Source organism: Taudactylus pleione, unplaced genomic scaffold (assembly GCF_031769625.1).
Source record: "Taudactylus pleione unplaced genomic scaffold, aTauple2 ptg000074l, whole genome shotgun sequence".
Lineage (NCBI taxonomy): Eukaryota > Metazoa > Chordata > Amphibia > Anura > Myobatrachidae > Taudactylus > Taudactylus pleione.
This window is the reverse complement of record NW_028284476.1, coordinates 55,858-74,049: the sequence shown is the minus strand read 5'-3', so window position 1 is coordinate 74,049 and position 18,192 is coordinate 55,858. Positions and strand designations below refer to the sequence as shown.

The 18,192-nt window shown below is 48.0% G+C and overlaps 1 protein-coding gene across 1 annotated transcript; it reads right to left on the bottom strand.

Annotated features, from left to right (window-relative positions):
• Nucleotides 1-1,266: 1,266 nt before the first annotated feature.
• RAB17 (RAB17, member RAS oncogene family) lies at nucleotides 1,267-17,345 on the bottom strand (the record flags this gene model as incomplete). The annotated part of the gene is made up of 6 exons (XM_088467762.1): nucleotides 1,267-1,382; nucleotides 3,415-3,508; nucleotides 7,526-7,651; nucleotides 14,553-14,704; nucleotides 16,958-17,104; nucleotides 17,286-17,345. Coding segments are annotated over 6 exons (695 nt in total), but the record flags the coding sequence as incomplete, so codon positions are not given.
• Nucleotides 17,346-18,192: the final 847 nt, after the last annotated feature.

Sequence of the window (18,192 nt, the reverse complement as noted above, 5' to 3'; positions counted from 1 at the left end):
CCAGCAAAGGAAGAATTATTAAAAAAGCATGCTTATTGTGCAAAGAACTGTTAAAAAGGCCTTTTTAAATTAGTTAATAGGCAGTCACTTAGCAACCATAAACCGGCAGCCAATATCCTTTTCCCAGATGGTTGTTAATCTGCAAGTTAGCAACTTAGCTTATACAGATACCGTATAGTTATTGGTAGGTTCCTTGTATAGACTGTGGGCCTGATTCAGAGCCGCTCGTTCGCTCCGAGCGATGTTTGCCCAACTGCGCATGCGTATGGATCGTAATACGCATGCGCGAACCAGTCAGTGCGGCCGAAAATCGTTTGTTCGCTAAATAGCGAATGCCTGCTATTTTGAGTGACAGAATGAGGCGTATGTGGGTGGTAACAGGGGAAGGTGCTTGAACACAGGGAGTGGAGATCCGAACGCAGGCGTGCTTAAAGGTCAAAACAGGCGTTTTAAGGGTGTGCATAATTAATACAGCAGCGTCAGTGACCACGTCACTGGGTTATTTTATAGCCAGAACTGCGCAAATAGCGTCCGGCTCTGAATCAGGCCTTGTGTAAAGACGCCATCCAGGTTCCCAGGGCGTTAGCTAATCCCTTGTGCCTCCTGCTGCTGGTTGTTACACCAGACATACAGCGAATCTGGAGAGAAGAGAACAGTGTATGTTCCTTTCCTGTTGGTAATCTGCTTATGGCTCCAGCTGTGCGGTTTCCTGTGGATAATGTTGGTGATATAACGCGTTTCTCCGCCTGCTTTCAGTGTCAGCGGCTTCCTCAGATATAAAAACTTGTCCCCTCTCATACTGATATTTATAGTGGGGATTCACCCACCGTCATTAATTATTTGCGCATGCGCCGTCCTGAGTGAGGTTTGACCTGCCTTAACAGTCCGTATGGGTCTGATGGTACTCGATTGTACCGATGTTTTCGCAGGCTTGCTAAGCATTACGGATGTGCGTGTAGGTGAAGTGGATGTCCTTATGTAGTGCTGCGGCGGCATTGCGGTCGCTATGGATTAGCATAAATTCGTAGAGAAACTGCGTGCGTACGCCACATTGCGATCCGTGGTGAATCAGGTACAATGTTCCATAGTAAAATCTGCTGTAGGTGTAAAGTATTGTCTGTACTATTCCTTTCTATGTATAATTGCTCATTATTATTCCTGTTTTATATACCAAATTGCAGCCATATACATGTCATTTCCCTCTCTCGTTCATCCTAATTCCATACTGATGCTTCTCCGCTGCACCCCTGCCCGAGCGCTGAGCCCTTATTGGCAGCAATTGTTCCCTACACTAGGGATCCGCGGGCTGTGCACATTGACGCCTGTGTCCTTCCTGCGTTCCTTGTCCTCCTTTTGGTGTTCCAAGGCCAGTAATTCACAGGCTGCAGATGGAGGGAAATAGGACAGCGATCAGTGAGATTTACAGGCCGCACAGAACCATTAAATATGGATGTGCATTAAGTGGCAACAAAATAACGCGCACAAGAGTGTAAAGGACCTGCTGGTTGTGTAAGGCACGAAGGGGCCGCTATCAAGGAAGGATGGAAGCATATGAGACAGGGATGGAGATGATTGATCAGATGAGCGACGCAACATCCTGGTGGAAAGTACTTTAATATGTCTGAGTGCTTTATTACCAAATCAATTTATAGTTTTTATACACTATCTCTATATACATTGATGATGTCAATAGATTTTGTTTTTATTATCGCTCAGCTTTTAACTTGGCGGATCGAGATGGAAAAAAAAGTGCAGATTATTTCTAGGAGTTTCTACTACACATTGATGCAGTTTTCATTAAAAAATAGGTCTGTAGTTTTTACGCCAAATTGGCGTGTGCCAGGCTGGGAAGGGAGGTTGCTGCCGCTACCAGGGATTCTGTAGGGGAGCCGGCCGGGTACAGATGAAGTGGTAGCCAACCGGAAAGTTTCACTGCACATGAGTCAATTAAAGAGAGAAATACAACTTCATACGGCAGGCAGCTTCAATGATGAATTCAGGTTTAGTGCTAAATCTCTTGATAAATGGAGACCTAGATTTAGGGGTCTATTTACTAAGCAGTGTTAGGAGACTGTGGGCCTGATTCAGACCCGCTCGCGAGCGCTATGCGCTCGCAAGCGGGTCGATGGTGGCCCAGTGCGCATGCGCGAGACCCGGATAGCGACGGCCAAACCGTCGCTCCGGGTCTCATACCAAAGGGGGCGTGCTGTCGATGTTGACTGACAGCACGACCCCCTTTGGTGGGCGGGCCGGGGGAGTGGTTGCCCAAAGGGAGGCGTTCCCATGTGAACGATTCCGTTTGGGGACGGCCCCACTGACATCACGAGTGATGTCAGTGGGAGAGATTTTGGCTCTGTGAGAGCCTAAATCTCTCTGGGGCTTGCGGCAACGAGACCCTACCACAAGGGTCTCGGTGCAAGCCCGATGGTCTTGACCATCGCGACCATCTTCCTGGCTGCTCGCCAGGGCCGTAGCTAGGGTAGTGCGGCCGTTGCAATCGCACAGGGCGCCAGAGATCAGGGGGCGCTGTTTGGGCCTCTCAAGTTTCTGTTTATTATCATTCTCACTTGTAGCTTCCTCTTATTTCATCCCCAGTATCTCCTGGCCCTTCCCCATGAGGCCATTCCCTTTTTTGGGTGCATTATGTCCCTTTGAAAAATAAGGGGGGGCGCAAATGCTCTTTCTGGCACAGGGCACTAAAAAGTCTAGTTACGGCTCTGCCGCTCACTATAGCCCACAGCTATACGAGCGGCCAGGAGGCCGCTCTAAAAAACAAGAAGGCTGGCCCTGATTCAGAGCGAGCGCTCTGTCAGAGCGTCCGGCTCTGAATCAGGGCCAGAGTGAAAAGTGATAAGAAAGTGATAAGGTGCCAGCCAATCAGCTCCCAATTGTCACTTTTCAAACACAGCCTGTGAGATGACAGTTGGGAGCTGATTGGCTGGCACCGTATCACTTTCTTATGACTTTTCACTCTGTCTCCTAATAAACACTGCTTAGTAACTAGACCCCTAAATACTGCAAATGTAGCCAGGTCACCCTCTTACATTATAGGCACCTTTAAGGCAGAGCAGAGGTGGGTAGTATAAAATGTAGAGATCTCATCAGACTTAAATGAAAAAATAGTGAGAGTAGTAGGATCAAAGAGTTGGTGGCAGCCGGCAAGACCAACACACCGGCCGCGCTAATCGATAAATCAGTCCGTTTAGGCTCATCAACATTGGCTGCTACTTGTAACTGGATAAATAAACAAATTGCTATTTTAATTGCAAAATATTATGGCTTAAATTTAAGTCTGCAACTTACATATTGGTCCTAGCTGGTAAACCTACAGTGTGCCACTTATCACTGATCTGCATGCAGCATCTGTCACCCGTACTGTGTGTTGGTGACTCCTGTCCTAAATGATTTACTCACCCATGGCTTCGAAAATCTCCCGCACTCCAATTCCTGACATAGCCGAAGTTTCCATAAACAGCAGCCTTTTTTGTTCAGCAAAAGCCTGTGCGTCCTGAGGGTAATACAGTAATAGGTGATGTAATACAATACATTTAGTGATATGTCTTCTAATAATGTAAAATTAATTTGGCAAATGGTTGGGATAAGGTTGGGTCGCAATAGGCTGAAATGATATGGAGGGGCAGTAGTTATGAGACCGGCGGCCTCGATGCCGGCTGTCTAAATCACGACGGTGGAAGCCCAACAAGGGACTTAAGATAGGTGTCGAAATACAGACGCCTATATAACTCCCGACACCAGAATCCAGAAAGACGCCAGCCCGAACGAGGTAAGTCCAGGGTGCCCTTAGTGTTTGCTGCAGGGGGGGGGTGGGTTAGGTTTATGTAGCATAGTGGGGTTAGTGTTAGATTTGGGGGGGGGGGTTAGGGTCAGGCACCCCTAGGGAGAGGGTTAGGCACCACTGGAGGGGGGCGGGTTAGGGTTAGGCAGTAAGGTTGGAGGGTTAGGTTTAGGCACAAAGGGGGGAAACTTAGGTTTATGCACTAACAGGGAGGGTTAGGGTGCGGGGTGGGGAGGGTTAGGCTACAAGAAGGGATGGTTAGGGTGCGGAGTGGGGAGGGTTAGGGTGCGGGGTGGGGATGGTTAGAGTTAGGCTACAAGAAGGGATGGTTAGGGTGCGGGGTGGGGAGGGTTATGCTACAAGAAGGGATGGTTAGGGTGCGGGGTGGGGAGGGTTAGGCTACAAGAAGGGATGGTTAGGGTGCGGGGTGGGGAGGGTTAGGCTACAAGAAGGGATGGTTAGGGTGCGGGGTGGTTAGGGTTAGGCTACAAGAAGGGATGGTTAGGGTGCGGGGTGGGGATGGTTAGGGTTAGGCTACAAGAAGGGAGGGGGTGGGGAGGGTTAGGCTACAAGAAGGGAGGGTTAGGGTGCAGGGTGGGGAGGGTTAGGCTACAAGAAGGGATGGTTAGGGTGCGGGGTGGGGAGGGTTAGGCTACAAGAAGGGATGGTTAGGGTGGGGAGGGTTAGGCTACAAGAAGGGATGGTTAGGGTGCGGGGTGGGGAGGGTTAGGCTACAAGAAGGGATGGTTAGGGTGCGGGGTGGGGAGGGTTAGGCTACAAGAAGGGAGGGTTAGGGTGCGGGGTGGGGATGGTTAGAGTTAGGCTACAAGAAGGGATGGTTAGGGTGCGGGGTGGGGAGGGTTAGGGTGCAGGGTGGGGAGGGTTATGCTACAAGAAGGGATGGTTAAGGGGTGGGGAGGGTTAGGCTACAAGAAGGGATGGTTAGGGTGCGGGGTGGGGAGGGTTAGGGTTAGGCTACAAGAAGGGAGGGTTAGGGTGGGGAGGGTTAGGCTACAAGAAGGGAGGGTTAGGGTGCGGGGTGGGGAGGGTTAGGCTACAAGAAGGGAGGGTTAGGGTGGGGAGGGATAGGGTGCGGGGTGGGGAGGGTTAGGCTACAAGAAGGGATGGTTAGGGTGCGGGGTGGGGAGGGTTAGGGTTAGGCTACAAGAAGGGATGGTTAGGGTGCGGGGTGGGGAGGGTTAGGCTACAAGAAGGGATGGTTAGGGTGCGGGGTGGGGATGGTTAGGGTTAGGCTACAAGAAGGGAGGGTTAGGGTGCGGGGTGGGGAGGGTTAGGGTTAGGCTACAAGAAGGGAGGGTTAGGGTGCGGGGTGGGGAGGGTTAGGCTACAAGAAGGAAGGGTTAGGGGGTGGGGAGGGTTAGGGTGCGGGGTGGGGAGAGTTAGGCTACAAGAAGGGAGGGTTATGGAGGGAAGGGGGAGGGTAAATATTCCCTTTTCAGCACAGGAAACAGAATAACCCTAGTTACAAGCTGTGCACGCTTTCCTGACGGTACCCAGTCCCTCTAATATCATTAATAATACACAATAATACTGTGAAATATAATGTATTCTGTACACAGAAGCCAATCCCAGACGAAGATGAGGGATGAGGATTTGCAGTTTCGGGGGACTTACAGCTAATGGGAGATGTGAGTGCAGTACTGCGGGAGACAGGTCTGGAAGGCTGACTGAGAAGAGGACTAGTGGAGATCATTAGGGTACTGTGGGGCCTATTCATCAACACTAAAATAATGTGTTTAAGGACATTTTCCTTAATTACCGTTATTTTAGTATTCATGAACACACTTAGCACAGGAGATATCACTGATATCTCCTGGTTAAGTCTGTCTGCGGTAATTTCCACAAATGTAGAAATTAGGCTATTCATCAAATTCCGAAAATCATGTATTTTCGGAATTTGATGGTGTTACTATCCACCACTGTCACTCTGGTCGCTTCTCAGGCTCCGCCTGCTGTGCTGACACTGTGTTCTCCCGGCAGAACACAGTAAAGTTTAGAAAGAAAACAAAATGTATTTATTTTTTCTAAACTTTACTGTGCTCTGCCGGGAGAACACAGTGTCAGCACAGCAGGCGGAGCCTGACGTGGCTGCAGCAGGCAGGTAAGTGGAGGATAGGGTGGAGATGAGCGGAGGGGGAGGGAAAGGGGGAGGTTAGGGGGGACTGATTTACCGCAGCTGTAGGCAGCGCTGCGCATGCACTGCTTTTACAGATGTAACAGCGCATGCGCTGCGATAAGTTAGAGCAGAGAGGGAAAAGTATCTTTTTCCCAAAAAGCTGTCATCGCAAAAATGACAGCTTTTCGGAATAGATAGTTATGGGGAGGAGGAATGATTAATTCCACCGGTAATTAGGTAGAAGTCCATGCGAGTTCTAAACCTAATTACCTCCAGAGAATTTTATGTGTTAATAAATAGGCCCCAGTAAAGAGGGGGGCGGTGAGTGACAGAGGGAAAAGACAGGAAGGATGGGGAGACTCTAGGGATGACTTATTTTTTTTTTTCTTAAAACATCAATGTTTTGGGTAAAAAGCTTCCAAGACTTGGAACACATTCACAGGAGGCCTTTATGTGCTTTCAAGTGTAATTCTGCCTTTAGATAATTAAAAGCATCTCCACCGATACAAAATATTGATGATAGGAAATATCGACAACCTACCCAACCCCCTAATCAGCGGCAAAACAATAGACAGGGGTCTTAAAAAAGTAAATGTTTGCAAACCATCCATGTATGATGACCATCCCTAGAACAGAGAGAGCTAATGCATAACAAGCTAGTATTATTTGTCAGGCAGGTGGTGGCAGGTGGTGCTTATGTAAAACTGCTGTGCATGCGTACCATTTGTACAACAATGATTGTGAGTTTATAATGCAGTCTGTAGTCATTTGGACCACAGTACATCACATCAAGAAGGAAATAAGGTTCTATTTTATATTAAATAAACTGATGAACAGAGATTTTAGACATTGCTCCAATTAAAGTTTATTTAAGAACAGGGTGTATTTTATTTAGGGGGAGATCTCTCATTGAGGAGAGATCAAGTGGAGGGAGATACGGTAAAGTACCAACCAAGCAGCTTCTGTCATTTTACAGACTGTGGGGTCTATTTACTAAGCAGTGTTAAGAGACAAAGTGAAATGAGATAAGGTGCCAGCCAATCAGCTCCCAACTGCCATCTCACAGGCTGTGTTTGAAAAATGACAGTTGGGAGCTGATTGGCTGGCACCTTATCTCATTTCACTTTGTCTCCTAACACTTCTTAGTAAATAGACCCGTGTTTGAAAAATGACAGAAGCTGATTGGTCAGTACTTTATCTCTCCTCAGGGTTTGATACACTTCCCCCAAAGTATATTGTGCCTTGTAAAAAAAAAAATAACAAATCCCTAACAGCCCCAGAGTTGGCGAGCCCGGAGAATACAGGGATCCCATGAGAATTTTGTCTCTATACTACAGCGAATACCAGTCCCAGCTCATCAGTGCAGGTCTGGTGCCTTTATGGGGAGAGGAGCTGCAAATTAGGGTGCACCATAGAAGCTACAAGCACCCGGCTGTGAAAAGTTTTTCCTTGCCTAGTCTGCGGTTCCCGGATAATTAACAAGATTAATGTTTGTCTCGTGGCACTAGAGGCTTGATTTAGAGATATACACAATGCCCATATTTATATTTATGCAGTTGATCGATTATCAACCCTAGAAGAGCATACTGCACCTCTTGTGGCACCTTCCTGTCAGCTTGCAGGTCACTCTTGTTCCCAACCAGTGCAATGACCAGCTCCTCACTGGAGATGTGCTTCTGTAGCTCCTGAAGCCAAACCTGAGCCCTGGTAAATGTCTCCTAACAGAGAAAGAAGAGCAGAGAGGAGAGAAGTAACGTAATATAGTGAACGTATTATAGTGAACGTATTATATTCTACTTCCAGAACAATATGGAATCACGTAACTGTAGATTGTTTTGGATTCTGTGATGTTGGCCACCAGGGTACATGGTGATAGAGACTATAAGGAGGGTAGGAATTAATGTACTGAAGGGTTAGGTGGGAGAGATGCAGGCAGGGTAGGGTTTGGGGAGAATACATACGTTACACCGGCGGCCGCGTGGCCGGCGGTTCAAATCCCGGCAGCGCCAGCCCGACGTCGATGGAAATCCCGATCATCTATAAGGTAAGTATGATCTAACCTAATCTACCCTCTAACCCTCCCTTAGGGGTGCCTAACCCCAACCTCCTCCCCCCTGTGCCTAACCCTAATCCCCCCTCTATGTGCCTAAACCTAACCCCCCCTTTCCCCGCCATCTAAACCTAAGTCCCCCGGGTGGGTGCCTAACCCTAAGTTCCCCCCGGGGGTGCCTAAGCCTAACCCTCCCTCCCCCTAGCCTAAACCTAACCTCTGGGGTGGGATGCCTAATCCTAAGTCCCCCCCCGGAACCCTAAACCTAGCCCTCCCCCCCGTGGCTGTCCGCACGATCGGGATGCCGGGCGCCGGTCTCCCAGTGTAGGTTAATTAACCCTCGCCGGGATTCTGTAGTGGAGATGCCGGCGGTCGGCATAGCGAAGGACTTTCCTTCGCTCGTTGTGTCTGATCAAAGGGGTCATGCTGTCGATGTTGCTGACAGCACGCCCCCCTTTGGTGGGGGTGCCGGGGACGTGCCTACCGTCTGAAGCCGGCCCCACTGACATCACTAGTGATGTCAGTGGGAGTGATTTTGGCTCTGATAGAGCCAAAATCACTCCTGGCCTTGCGGTTGAGAAACTCAACCGCAGGCTTCTGGTCGCACTGGCGATGGTCAAGACCATCGCGACCATCATCCTGCACACTCGTATGTGCTGTGGGTGGTGACCCACAGCTATACGAGCGTCCAGGACGATGCTCCATTTTTATGGAGTCCGGCTCTGAATGAGGGCCTTAGTCTCCTGAGTATCACCACTGATATTAGTCTCCTGTGTATCACCACTGACATTAGTCTCCCGTGTATCACCACTGATATTAGTCTCCCGTGTATCACCACTGACAGTCTCCCGTGTATCACCACTGACATTAGTCTCCCGTGTATCACCACTGACATTAGTCTCCCGTGTATCACCGCTGACATTAGTCTCCCGTGTATCACCGCTGACATTAGTCTCCCGTGTATCCCCGCTGACGTTAGTCTCCCGTTTATCACCGCTGACGTTAGTCTCCCGTGTATCACCGCTGACGTTAGTCTCCTGTGCGTCACCACTGACGTTAGTCTCCTGTGCGTCACCACTGACGTTAGTCTCCTGTGCGTCACCACTGACGTTAGTCTCCTGTGCGTCACCACTGACGTTAGTCTCTTGTGCGTCACCACTGACGTTAGTCTCCTGTGCATCACCACTGACGTTAGTCTCCTGTGCATCTGCATCACCACTGACGTTAGTCTCCTGTGCATCACCACTGACGTTAGTCTCCTGTGTATCACCACTGACGTTTATCTTCCGTGTATCACCACTGACGTTAGTCTCCCGTGTATCCCCACTGACGTTAGTCTCCCGTGTATCCCCACTGACATTAGTCTCCCGTGTATCCCCACTGACATTAGTCTCCCGTGTATCCCCACTGACATTAGTCTCCTGTGTATCACCACTGACGTTAGTCTCCTGTGTATACCCACTGATGTTAGTCTTCTGTGTATCACCACTGACATTAGTCTCCTGTGTCTCCTCTGTATCACCACTGACGTTAGTCTCCTGTGTATCACCACTGACGTTAGTCTCCTGTGTATCACCACTGATGTTAGTCTCCTGTGTATCACCACTGACGTTAGTCTCCTGTGTATCCCCACTGATGTTAGTCTCCTGTGTATCACCACTGACATTAGTCTCCTGTGTCTCCTCTGTATCACCACTGACGTTAGTCTCCTGTGTATCACCACTGACGTTAGTCTCCTGTGTATCACCACTGACGTTAGTCTCCTGTGCGTCACCACTGACGTTAGTCTCTTGTGTATCACCACTGACGTTAGTCTCCTGTGTATCACCACTGACATTAGTCTCCTGTGTCTCCTCTGTATCACCACTGATGTTAGTCTCCTGTGTATCACCACTGACGTTAGTCTCCTGTGTATCACCACTGATGTTAGTCTCCTGTGTATCACCACTGACGTTAGTCTCCTGTGTATCCCCACTGATGTTAGTCTCCTGTGTATCACCACTGACATTAGTCTCCTGTGTCTCCTCTGTATCACCACTGACGTTAGTCTCCTGTGTATCACCACTGATGTTAGTCTCCTGTGTATCACCACTGATGTTAGTCTCCTGTGTATCATCACTGACATTAGTCTCCTGTGTCTCCTCTGTATCACCACTGACGTTAGTCTCCTGTGTATCACCACTGACGTTAGTCTCCTGTGTATCACCACTGACGTTAGTCTCTTGTGTATCACCACTGACGTTAGTCTCCTGTGTATCACCACTGACATTAGTCTCCTGTGTCTCCTCTGTATCACCACTGACGTTAGTCTCCTGTGTATCACCACTGACGTTAGTCTCCTGTGTATCACCACTGATGTTAGTCTCCTGTGTATCACCACTGACGTTAGTCTCCAGTGTATCCCCACTGATGTTAGTCTCCTGTGTATCACCACTGATGTTAGTCTCCTGTGTATCCCCACTGACATTAGTCTCCTGTGTATCACCACTGACGTTAGTCTCCTGTGTATCACCACTGACATTAGTCTCCTGTGTCTCTTCTGTATCACCACTGACGTTAGTCTCCTGTGTATCACCACTGATGTTAGTCTCCTGTGTATCACCACTGACGTTAGTCTCCTGTGTATCCCCACTGATGTTAGTCTCCTGTGTATCACCACTGACATTAGTCTCCTGTGTCTCCTCTGTATCACCACTGACGTTAGTCTCCTGTGTATCACCACTGATGTTAGTCTCCTGTGTATCACCACTGACGTTAGTCTCCTGTGTATCCCCACTGATGTTAGTCTCCTGTGTATCACCTCTGACATTAGTCTCCTGTGTCTCCTCTGTATCACCACTGACGTTAGTCTCCTGTGTATCACCACTGACGTTAGTCTCCTGTGTATCACCACTGATGTTAGTCTCCTGTGTATCCCCACTGACATTAGTCTCCTGTGTATCACCACTGACGTTAGTCTCCTGTGTATCCCCACTGATGTTAGTCTCCTGTGTATCACCACTGACATTAGTCTCCTGTGTCTCCTCTGTATCACCACTGACGTTAGTCTCCTGTGTATCACCACTGACGTTAGTCTCCTGTGTATCACCACTGACGTTAGTCTCCTGTGTATCACCACTGACGTTAGTCTCCAGTGTATCACCACTGACGTTAGTCTCCTGGGTATCACCACTGACGTTAGTCTCCTGTGTATCACCACTGACGTTAGTCTCCTGTGTATCACCACTGACGTTAGTCTCCTGTGTATCACCACTGATGTTAGTCTCCTGTGTATCACCACTGACGTTAGTCTCCAGTGTATCCCCACTGATGTTAGTCTCCTGTGTATCCCCACTGATGTTAGTCTCCTGTGTATCCCCACTGACATTAGTCTCCTGTGTATCACCACTGACGTTAGTCTCCTGTGTATCCCCACTGATGTTAGTCTCCTGTGTATCACCACTGACATTAGTCTCCTGTGTCTCTTCTGTATCACCACTGACGTTAGTCTCCTGTGTATCACCACTGATGTTAGTCTCCTGTGTATCACCACTGACGTTAGTCTCCTGTGTATCCCCACTGATGTTAGTCTCCTGTGTATCACCACTGACATTAGTCTCCTGTGTCTCCTCTGTATCACCACTGACGTTAGTCTCCTGTGTATCACCACTGATGTTAGTCTCCTGTGTATCACCACTGACGTTAGTCTCCTGTGTATCCCCACTGATGTTAGTCTCCTGTGTATCACCTCTGACATTAGTCTCCTGTGTCTCCTCTGTATCACCACTGACGTTAGTCTCCTGTGTATCACCACTGACGTTAGTCTCCTGTGTATCACCACTGATGTTAGTCTCCTGTGTATCCCCACTGACATTAGTCTCCTGTGTATCACCACTGACGTTAGTCTCCTGTGTATCCCCACTGATGTTAGTCTCCTGTGTATCACCACTGACATTAGTCTCCTGTGTCTCCTCTGTATCACCACTGACGTTAGTCTCCTGTGTATCACCACTGACGTTAGTCTCCTGTGTATCACCACTGACGTTAGTCTCCTGTGTATCACCACTGACGTTAGTCTCCAGTGTATCACCACTGACGTTAGTCTCCTGGGTATCACCACTGACGTTAGTCTCCTGTGTATCACCACTGACGTTAGTCTCCTGTGTATCACCACTGATGTTAGTCTCCTGTGTATCACCACTGACGTTAGTCTCCTGTGCATCACCACTGACGTTAGTCTCCAGTGTATCACCACTGACGTTAGTCTCCTGGGTATCACCACTGACGTTAGTCTCCTGTGTATCACCACTGACGTTAGTCTCCTGTGTATCACCACTGACGTTAGTCTCCTGTGCATCACCACTGACATTAGTCTCCTGTGCATCACCACTGACGTTAGTCTCCCGTGTATCACCACTGACATTAGTCTCCCGTGTATCCCCACTGACATTAGTCTTCCGTGTATCCCCACTGACATTAGTCTCCTGTGTATCACCACTGACGTTAGTCTCCTGTGTATCCCCACTGATGTTAGTCTCCTGTGTATCACCACTGACGTTAGTCTCCTGTGTCTCCTCTGTATCACCACTGACGTTAGTCTCCTGTGTATCACCACTGACGTTAGTCTCCTGTGTATCACCACTGACGTTAGTCTCCTGTGTATCACCACTGACTTAGCCCTATCAGAATAAGGAGCAGAAAAAGGCAGAGACCATCCATTACCCTTCCACCTAGAACGGGGCTAGGGCAGGTGGCAGGTGCCGATAGTAATGCTGACGGGTACAGCTGCAGTGTAAAATCAATGGGCGGCACTGGCTTCCGTGAATTAAAAGAGGCTTTCACCTCAGCATTCATCTTGATAGATCCAGAACCACAGCAGCCAGTTATCTTGGAGGTAGATGCATCAGATACAGCTGTGGGATCCATCCTGTCTCAGGGCATGATTTAGGTTGGTTCGCAAGGCTGCGTCCGCACTCACCCGCTCGCTGCGAAAATATGCTAATGAATGCAATCACGCGGCAACTGCAGCACTATACCAAGACGCCCACCACTGCATAAAGCCTGCCCACTTCCCATGACATGCATCCGTAAGTCAGCATAAGCATTGGTAACATCGAGTAACATCGAACCCATACGCACAGTTGTGGCTGACCGTGACCTGCCGCACAAACTTCTAAACTTCCTTTCGCCAAGTAGATATCTGGCTGCGTATACAACTGCAGGGGCTTAATTATGCATGCCCCTGTAACGGTGTTCAAACGCACAGGCACGCCTGCATTCAGCCGACCACCCCACCTCTTTACCCCCAAACGATCACTTCCTGTCAATCGCTGTGTAATGGAACTGCGTGACTACTGCGATCAATTCCCGATTGCAGTGGTCAGTTCACGCATGCGCAGAATGTAAACATCGGCTGGCTGCGTGCGAACGCAGCCTTGCGAACCAACCTGAATCAGGCCCTCAGTGTAGATGAGACCAGATGATCCTCTGTTCTTGTGTCTTTTTCTGTAAGTGCCTTGTACTATCGGATTGCATGCACTGCGTCAGAGATAAACTGTCAGCCATGAAGGCAGGCCCGTAGCTAGGGTAGTGCGGCCGGTGCCATCGCACAGGGCACCACAGGTCAGGGGGCGCTGTTTGGGCCTGTCAAATTTCTGTTTATTATCATTCTCACTTGTACTTCCTCTTATTTCATCCCCAGCATCTCCTGGTCTCTCCTATCTCTTCCCTGGCCCTTCCCCATGAGGCCATTCCCCTTTTTTGGGTGCATTATGTCCTTTTGAAAAATGAGGGGGGCGCCAATGCTCTTTCTGGCACAGGGCACCAAAAAGTCTAGTTACGGTTCTGTATGAAGGTAACCTTTTCTGAGTGGCGACAAACCCTTGAGGCATCACACATTCTGGTTTACGCGGTTCACAAACACCTTGAACATTGACATGACATCAAGACTTCCAAAAAGTTAGATGGTGATTGTTCTTTGCCCAGTTTAACTTCCATATCATTTACCGACCTGGTCCTAAAAATGGAAAGCCTGATACCCTCACCAGACAAGCTAAAGTAACTGTTGCTCCTCTTCTTCCCCTTAAATATTTTATAATATATTATGTTGACCCACTATTAATGGGGGGGGGGGGGGTCCAATGTAAACGCCAGCTATGTCACTGACCTAAATGGCTTCCGCTGAGTATAAGTAAGGGAAAGTGTATACAGACCACATGGGACTTGATTACTACCCCTTTTGGTGCGTTGGTGATCCTGTCTGGCAAGTGACAGCAGGCAGCTGTTTATCTCTTTCTAGAGAACATGCACTTTATGAATCTGCTTGGAGCATGCTCAGTTCAGTCTATTGCCCACTTCCTCTGCTGACAAAGCCATTGCAAAGTCTGCCAGATTTGATCCTTTGTGTATCACCTTGGCTCCTGACCCTCACTCCTGTTACAGCTCCCTGACCTTCGCTCCTGCTACAGCCACTGGAATCCTTATTTTCGTAGACCTCAGTGAGAATTGAGATACCTGCGAATCCATATTGCACTTGATCGAACACATGGTAAATGATGATTAAAATAGACAGTGATATTACTGAGTTATACCTTAGCAGTGATATCGTAAACCAGCATGGCAGCCTGGGCACCACGGTAGTATAGGTGGCATATGCTCTGGTATCTCTCCTGTCCAGCTGTGTCCCAGATCTCAAAGTCCAAAATCCTGTCCTGGATATTCACTCTTCGTGAGAAAAAGGCACCTGGCACGTAAAGGTACATATGTGAGGAATCATAAATCAGGGGTCCACTCATATTCTTCATGGTTTTCAGACAGAATATTCAAGGCACCTAGCTGTTTGCTTATGATTATTTAACTGAAGTAGTAATTTCTATTTACTTTCACCAGTGGTGGCTGTTACTTTTAGACTTAAGGGGAGCTGCAATTTCCTAGCTACTGCTGGTTTTTCACGGTACACCACATAAAGATAATCTACTTTAAATCACCTTAAGCTATACAGTGACACTCCCATCACATGACCATAAGACAGCGCATCTTTGTACATCTGAACAGCCACTACAGAAACCCCCCAATAAATATCCAATATATTTCTGAGCTCGTGCATCTTCTCAATTGCGCAGTCCGACTTTTTAGTGACTCAGACAACTGCACAGACCCTGGCCCAGAAAGTTTTACCATCAATTACTACAAGGCTTTTAGAGATAAACTAACATCTCTACTTTTGGAAGCCTACAATACTGTTTTGGACCAAACCCCTCTCGCTCTCTCTTGCCAATCCCTTGAGGCCCACATTACGGTCATTCCCAAAGAAGGCAAGGACCCCTCCCTGTGTCCAAGCTATCACCCAATATCCCTTCTCAATGTTGACTTCAAACTATTTGCAAAACTTGCAAATAGAAGAAAACGTCTCCTGCCTACTCTTATACATAGTGATCAGGTAGGGTTTGTTTCGGGCCGTGAAGCTAGGGACAATACTTCCAAAATTATAGCCCTCATCCATCATATCTCATCTATGTACCCTCTGCAATTTTATTGTCTACAGATGCTGTGAAGGCATTTGATAGGATAGATTCAAGCTTTATGTCTGGGGTGCTGGGACACTTGGGACTAGGGGCCTGATTCAGAGCCGCACGCAAGCGGCCCCTCGCTCGTTCGCGGCCGATGGTAAGTGACCGCACATGCGTACGCTTCGTTCTGCGTGTGCGCGAACTACTCGTGTGATCAGAATCCGCTCGCTCGCCCAGCAAAGGCAGCCCAGTGTTTTGAGTGATGGGAGAGGCTGTTTGTGGGTGGTAGCAGGGGCAGGACACTAATAATGGGGGAGTGGAGGTGCGAACGCAGGCATGCCTGAGTGTAGCAACACCGTTTCAGAGGCGTGCATAATTATCAGCCAGCGTCATAGTACACGTCACCTGCCTGTTTTTTACACTGAAGTCCTCGCAGTGCTTGCGGTAAGGTAAGGCAACCACAAGCGCTGCGAGCCCTTCCGATGGTCCTCGATGTACCAATGTTTTAATACGCTTCTTGGAAATTACGTGCGCTAGTGGGCATCTAAAGACACAAAGTGATCGCTCGCCAACACAAAGTGGGCGTGCTTATGCCTTTCCGAGCGAGCGCCTGCCGTGCCGTCACTTAGGCGAATTTGCATATGCTGGGTGCGGGCGATCGCATCTAACGAGCGGCTCTTAATGAGCTCCTGGGTCCTGTCTGCCTCCAATATATTAATTCCTCCTCTGCTAGAATTAGAATCAACTGATTCCCTCTTTAACGCTTCTTTGACAATAATAATGGAACTAGACATGGGTGATTTTTATTTTATGCATGGAGGCTCTACAAAGGGCAATACGGTTGAACGCGGATATATCAAGATTTATGTTGCAAAGGCAGTGAGTATGAATTGGCTCTCTATGCAGATGATTTATTGGCCACAATCACAAATTCTATAATTTCCATACCAAACCTTCTAGATGAATTCAAGGTCTTAGGTGAACTCTCTAATTTCAAAGTCAACTACTCTAAGTTGGTTGCCTTCCACGTTACAGCATCTGCTCAAATGGTAGCATGCCCTAAAAATGCCCTCCCCTTCACCTGGAATACCTCTCAAATAAAATATTTTGATGTCATTCTTACTAGAGACCTTTCCCACTTATTTGAGGTTAATTTCACCCCCTTCTTGGGAAAAATATGCTCCGACTTACAGTCTTGGGATTCTAGACCCTTTCCTTGTTTGGGAGGTTGGCTAGTCTTACCCCCTAACCATGACCAGCTAAGTCATCTAATGGTAGCGTCAGCCCAGGCTGATAGATATAATTGTCTCACTGTAGTTCGAGTGATCCCAAACCTCTTCCTTTTTTTTATTTTGTCAAAGTATTGGTGAGTTTTGACTAAACTATTGTGATATTATAATTTATAATTACCATATGGAATATTTTGTCCTGATACTTAAAATGGTTGTTCTGAATAACATGGTGTGATACATATTGGGGTAACTTACATCCTGTAGTGGCTGCAATCTCCCGAAAATCATCCTTCACATATCTAAGTACCAAGCTGGATTTTCCCACATCACTGCTCCCCAGTAACACCAGTTTGAAGGCTTCCTGTGCCTCATAGGCTATGTTTTGTATAGTGTGCTCCATTCCTTAACAAGACACAGCAAGGACTCAGTGGTAATAACAAGTATTTCAGAATAGTACAGAGGACACTGATAAATAAATATGACATCTTATTGACACAATGAAGTTACACAATGCATACTAGTACTTAATGGTTTGTGTTGCCTAAACCTCAAAGACATATATATCCCACCTCATACAACTCACCTCCATGATCATAGTTTCCTTCTTTTAGATCTCTGCTGTTGCTAGTCTTTTTGCTGCTCTCTAACGCACATGTGAATTGTATTGTAGCTGAGGGATGATGACCATGCTCTCCATAAGGCTAATATACACAGGTGCACAAGGGCCAAGCAAATAATCTTTTGTGACGTCCTGCACCTTGCCCTGTGCAGCACCCCTCTTTTCCCTCCACCCCCCCCCCTTGACGTTCAGTGCAGTGGGTCCCCTGTACCTTCTGCTGGCAGCCATTTTCAATGTGATATTTTCATAAGGAAGATCACAAGAACTTTGGCACAGTAACAGAGTCTTTTTCGATGTCCTGCTTCAGCGCCATCTTTCCAACATAGCGCCCAGAAGATGGACACCAGCAGCCGGTATATCATGGGTACGCTGCTCAGCACATAGTGAGGTTTATTCTGGGTGCAAGGTGGGCGGCACAGGCCACAACTTGAACAGGAGCCTGTGTGCAGCCATTATATACAGTAGATATGCCACTGGTAAGCATACAGCCTTCCAGAGACAGGACTTGATTCAGAAATACACGCTAAAGCCTCTGCAGTAGCTGTGTGAACATATGTCAACGAGGCAGTGAGTGACGACAGTAATGGAACTTGACGCATGTGCATTTTGACCACTATAATTGCTCAACTGCATTAATATCAGTATGACAGCACCTGCGGGGGTTGCAAAAGTTGTCTGATCTGGGCAGAGGCGGCTTGGAGAAAAATGCAGGCGTGTCTCCACCTAGTGAGCTCTATGAATTTGTTCACAGCTGGAGAGGCCCCCAGAGTCTTAGGTGAGGCAGACATTCTGGGGTTTTCCCTTTATTTCAATGGAACACATGTTGTACCTTTCAATTGCACCCTTATGGGGAAGAGCACTTGAAGCAAAT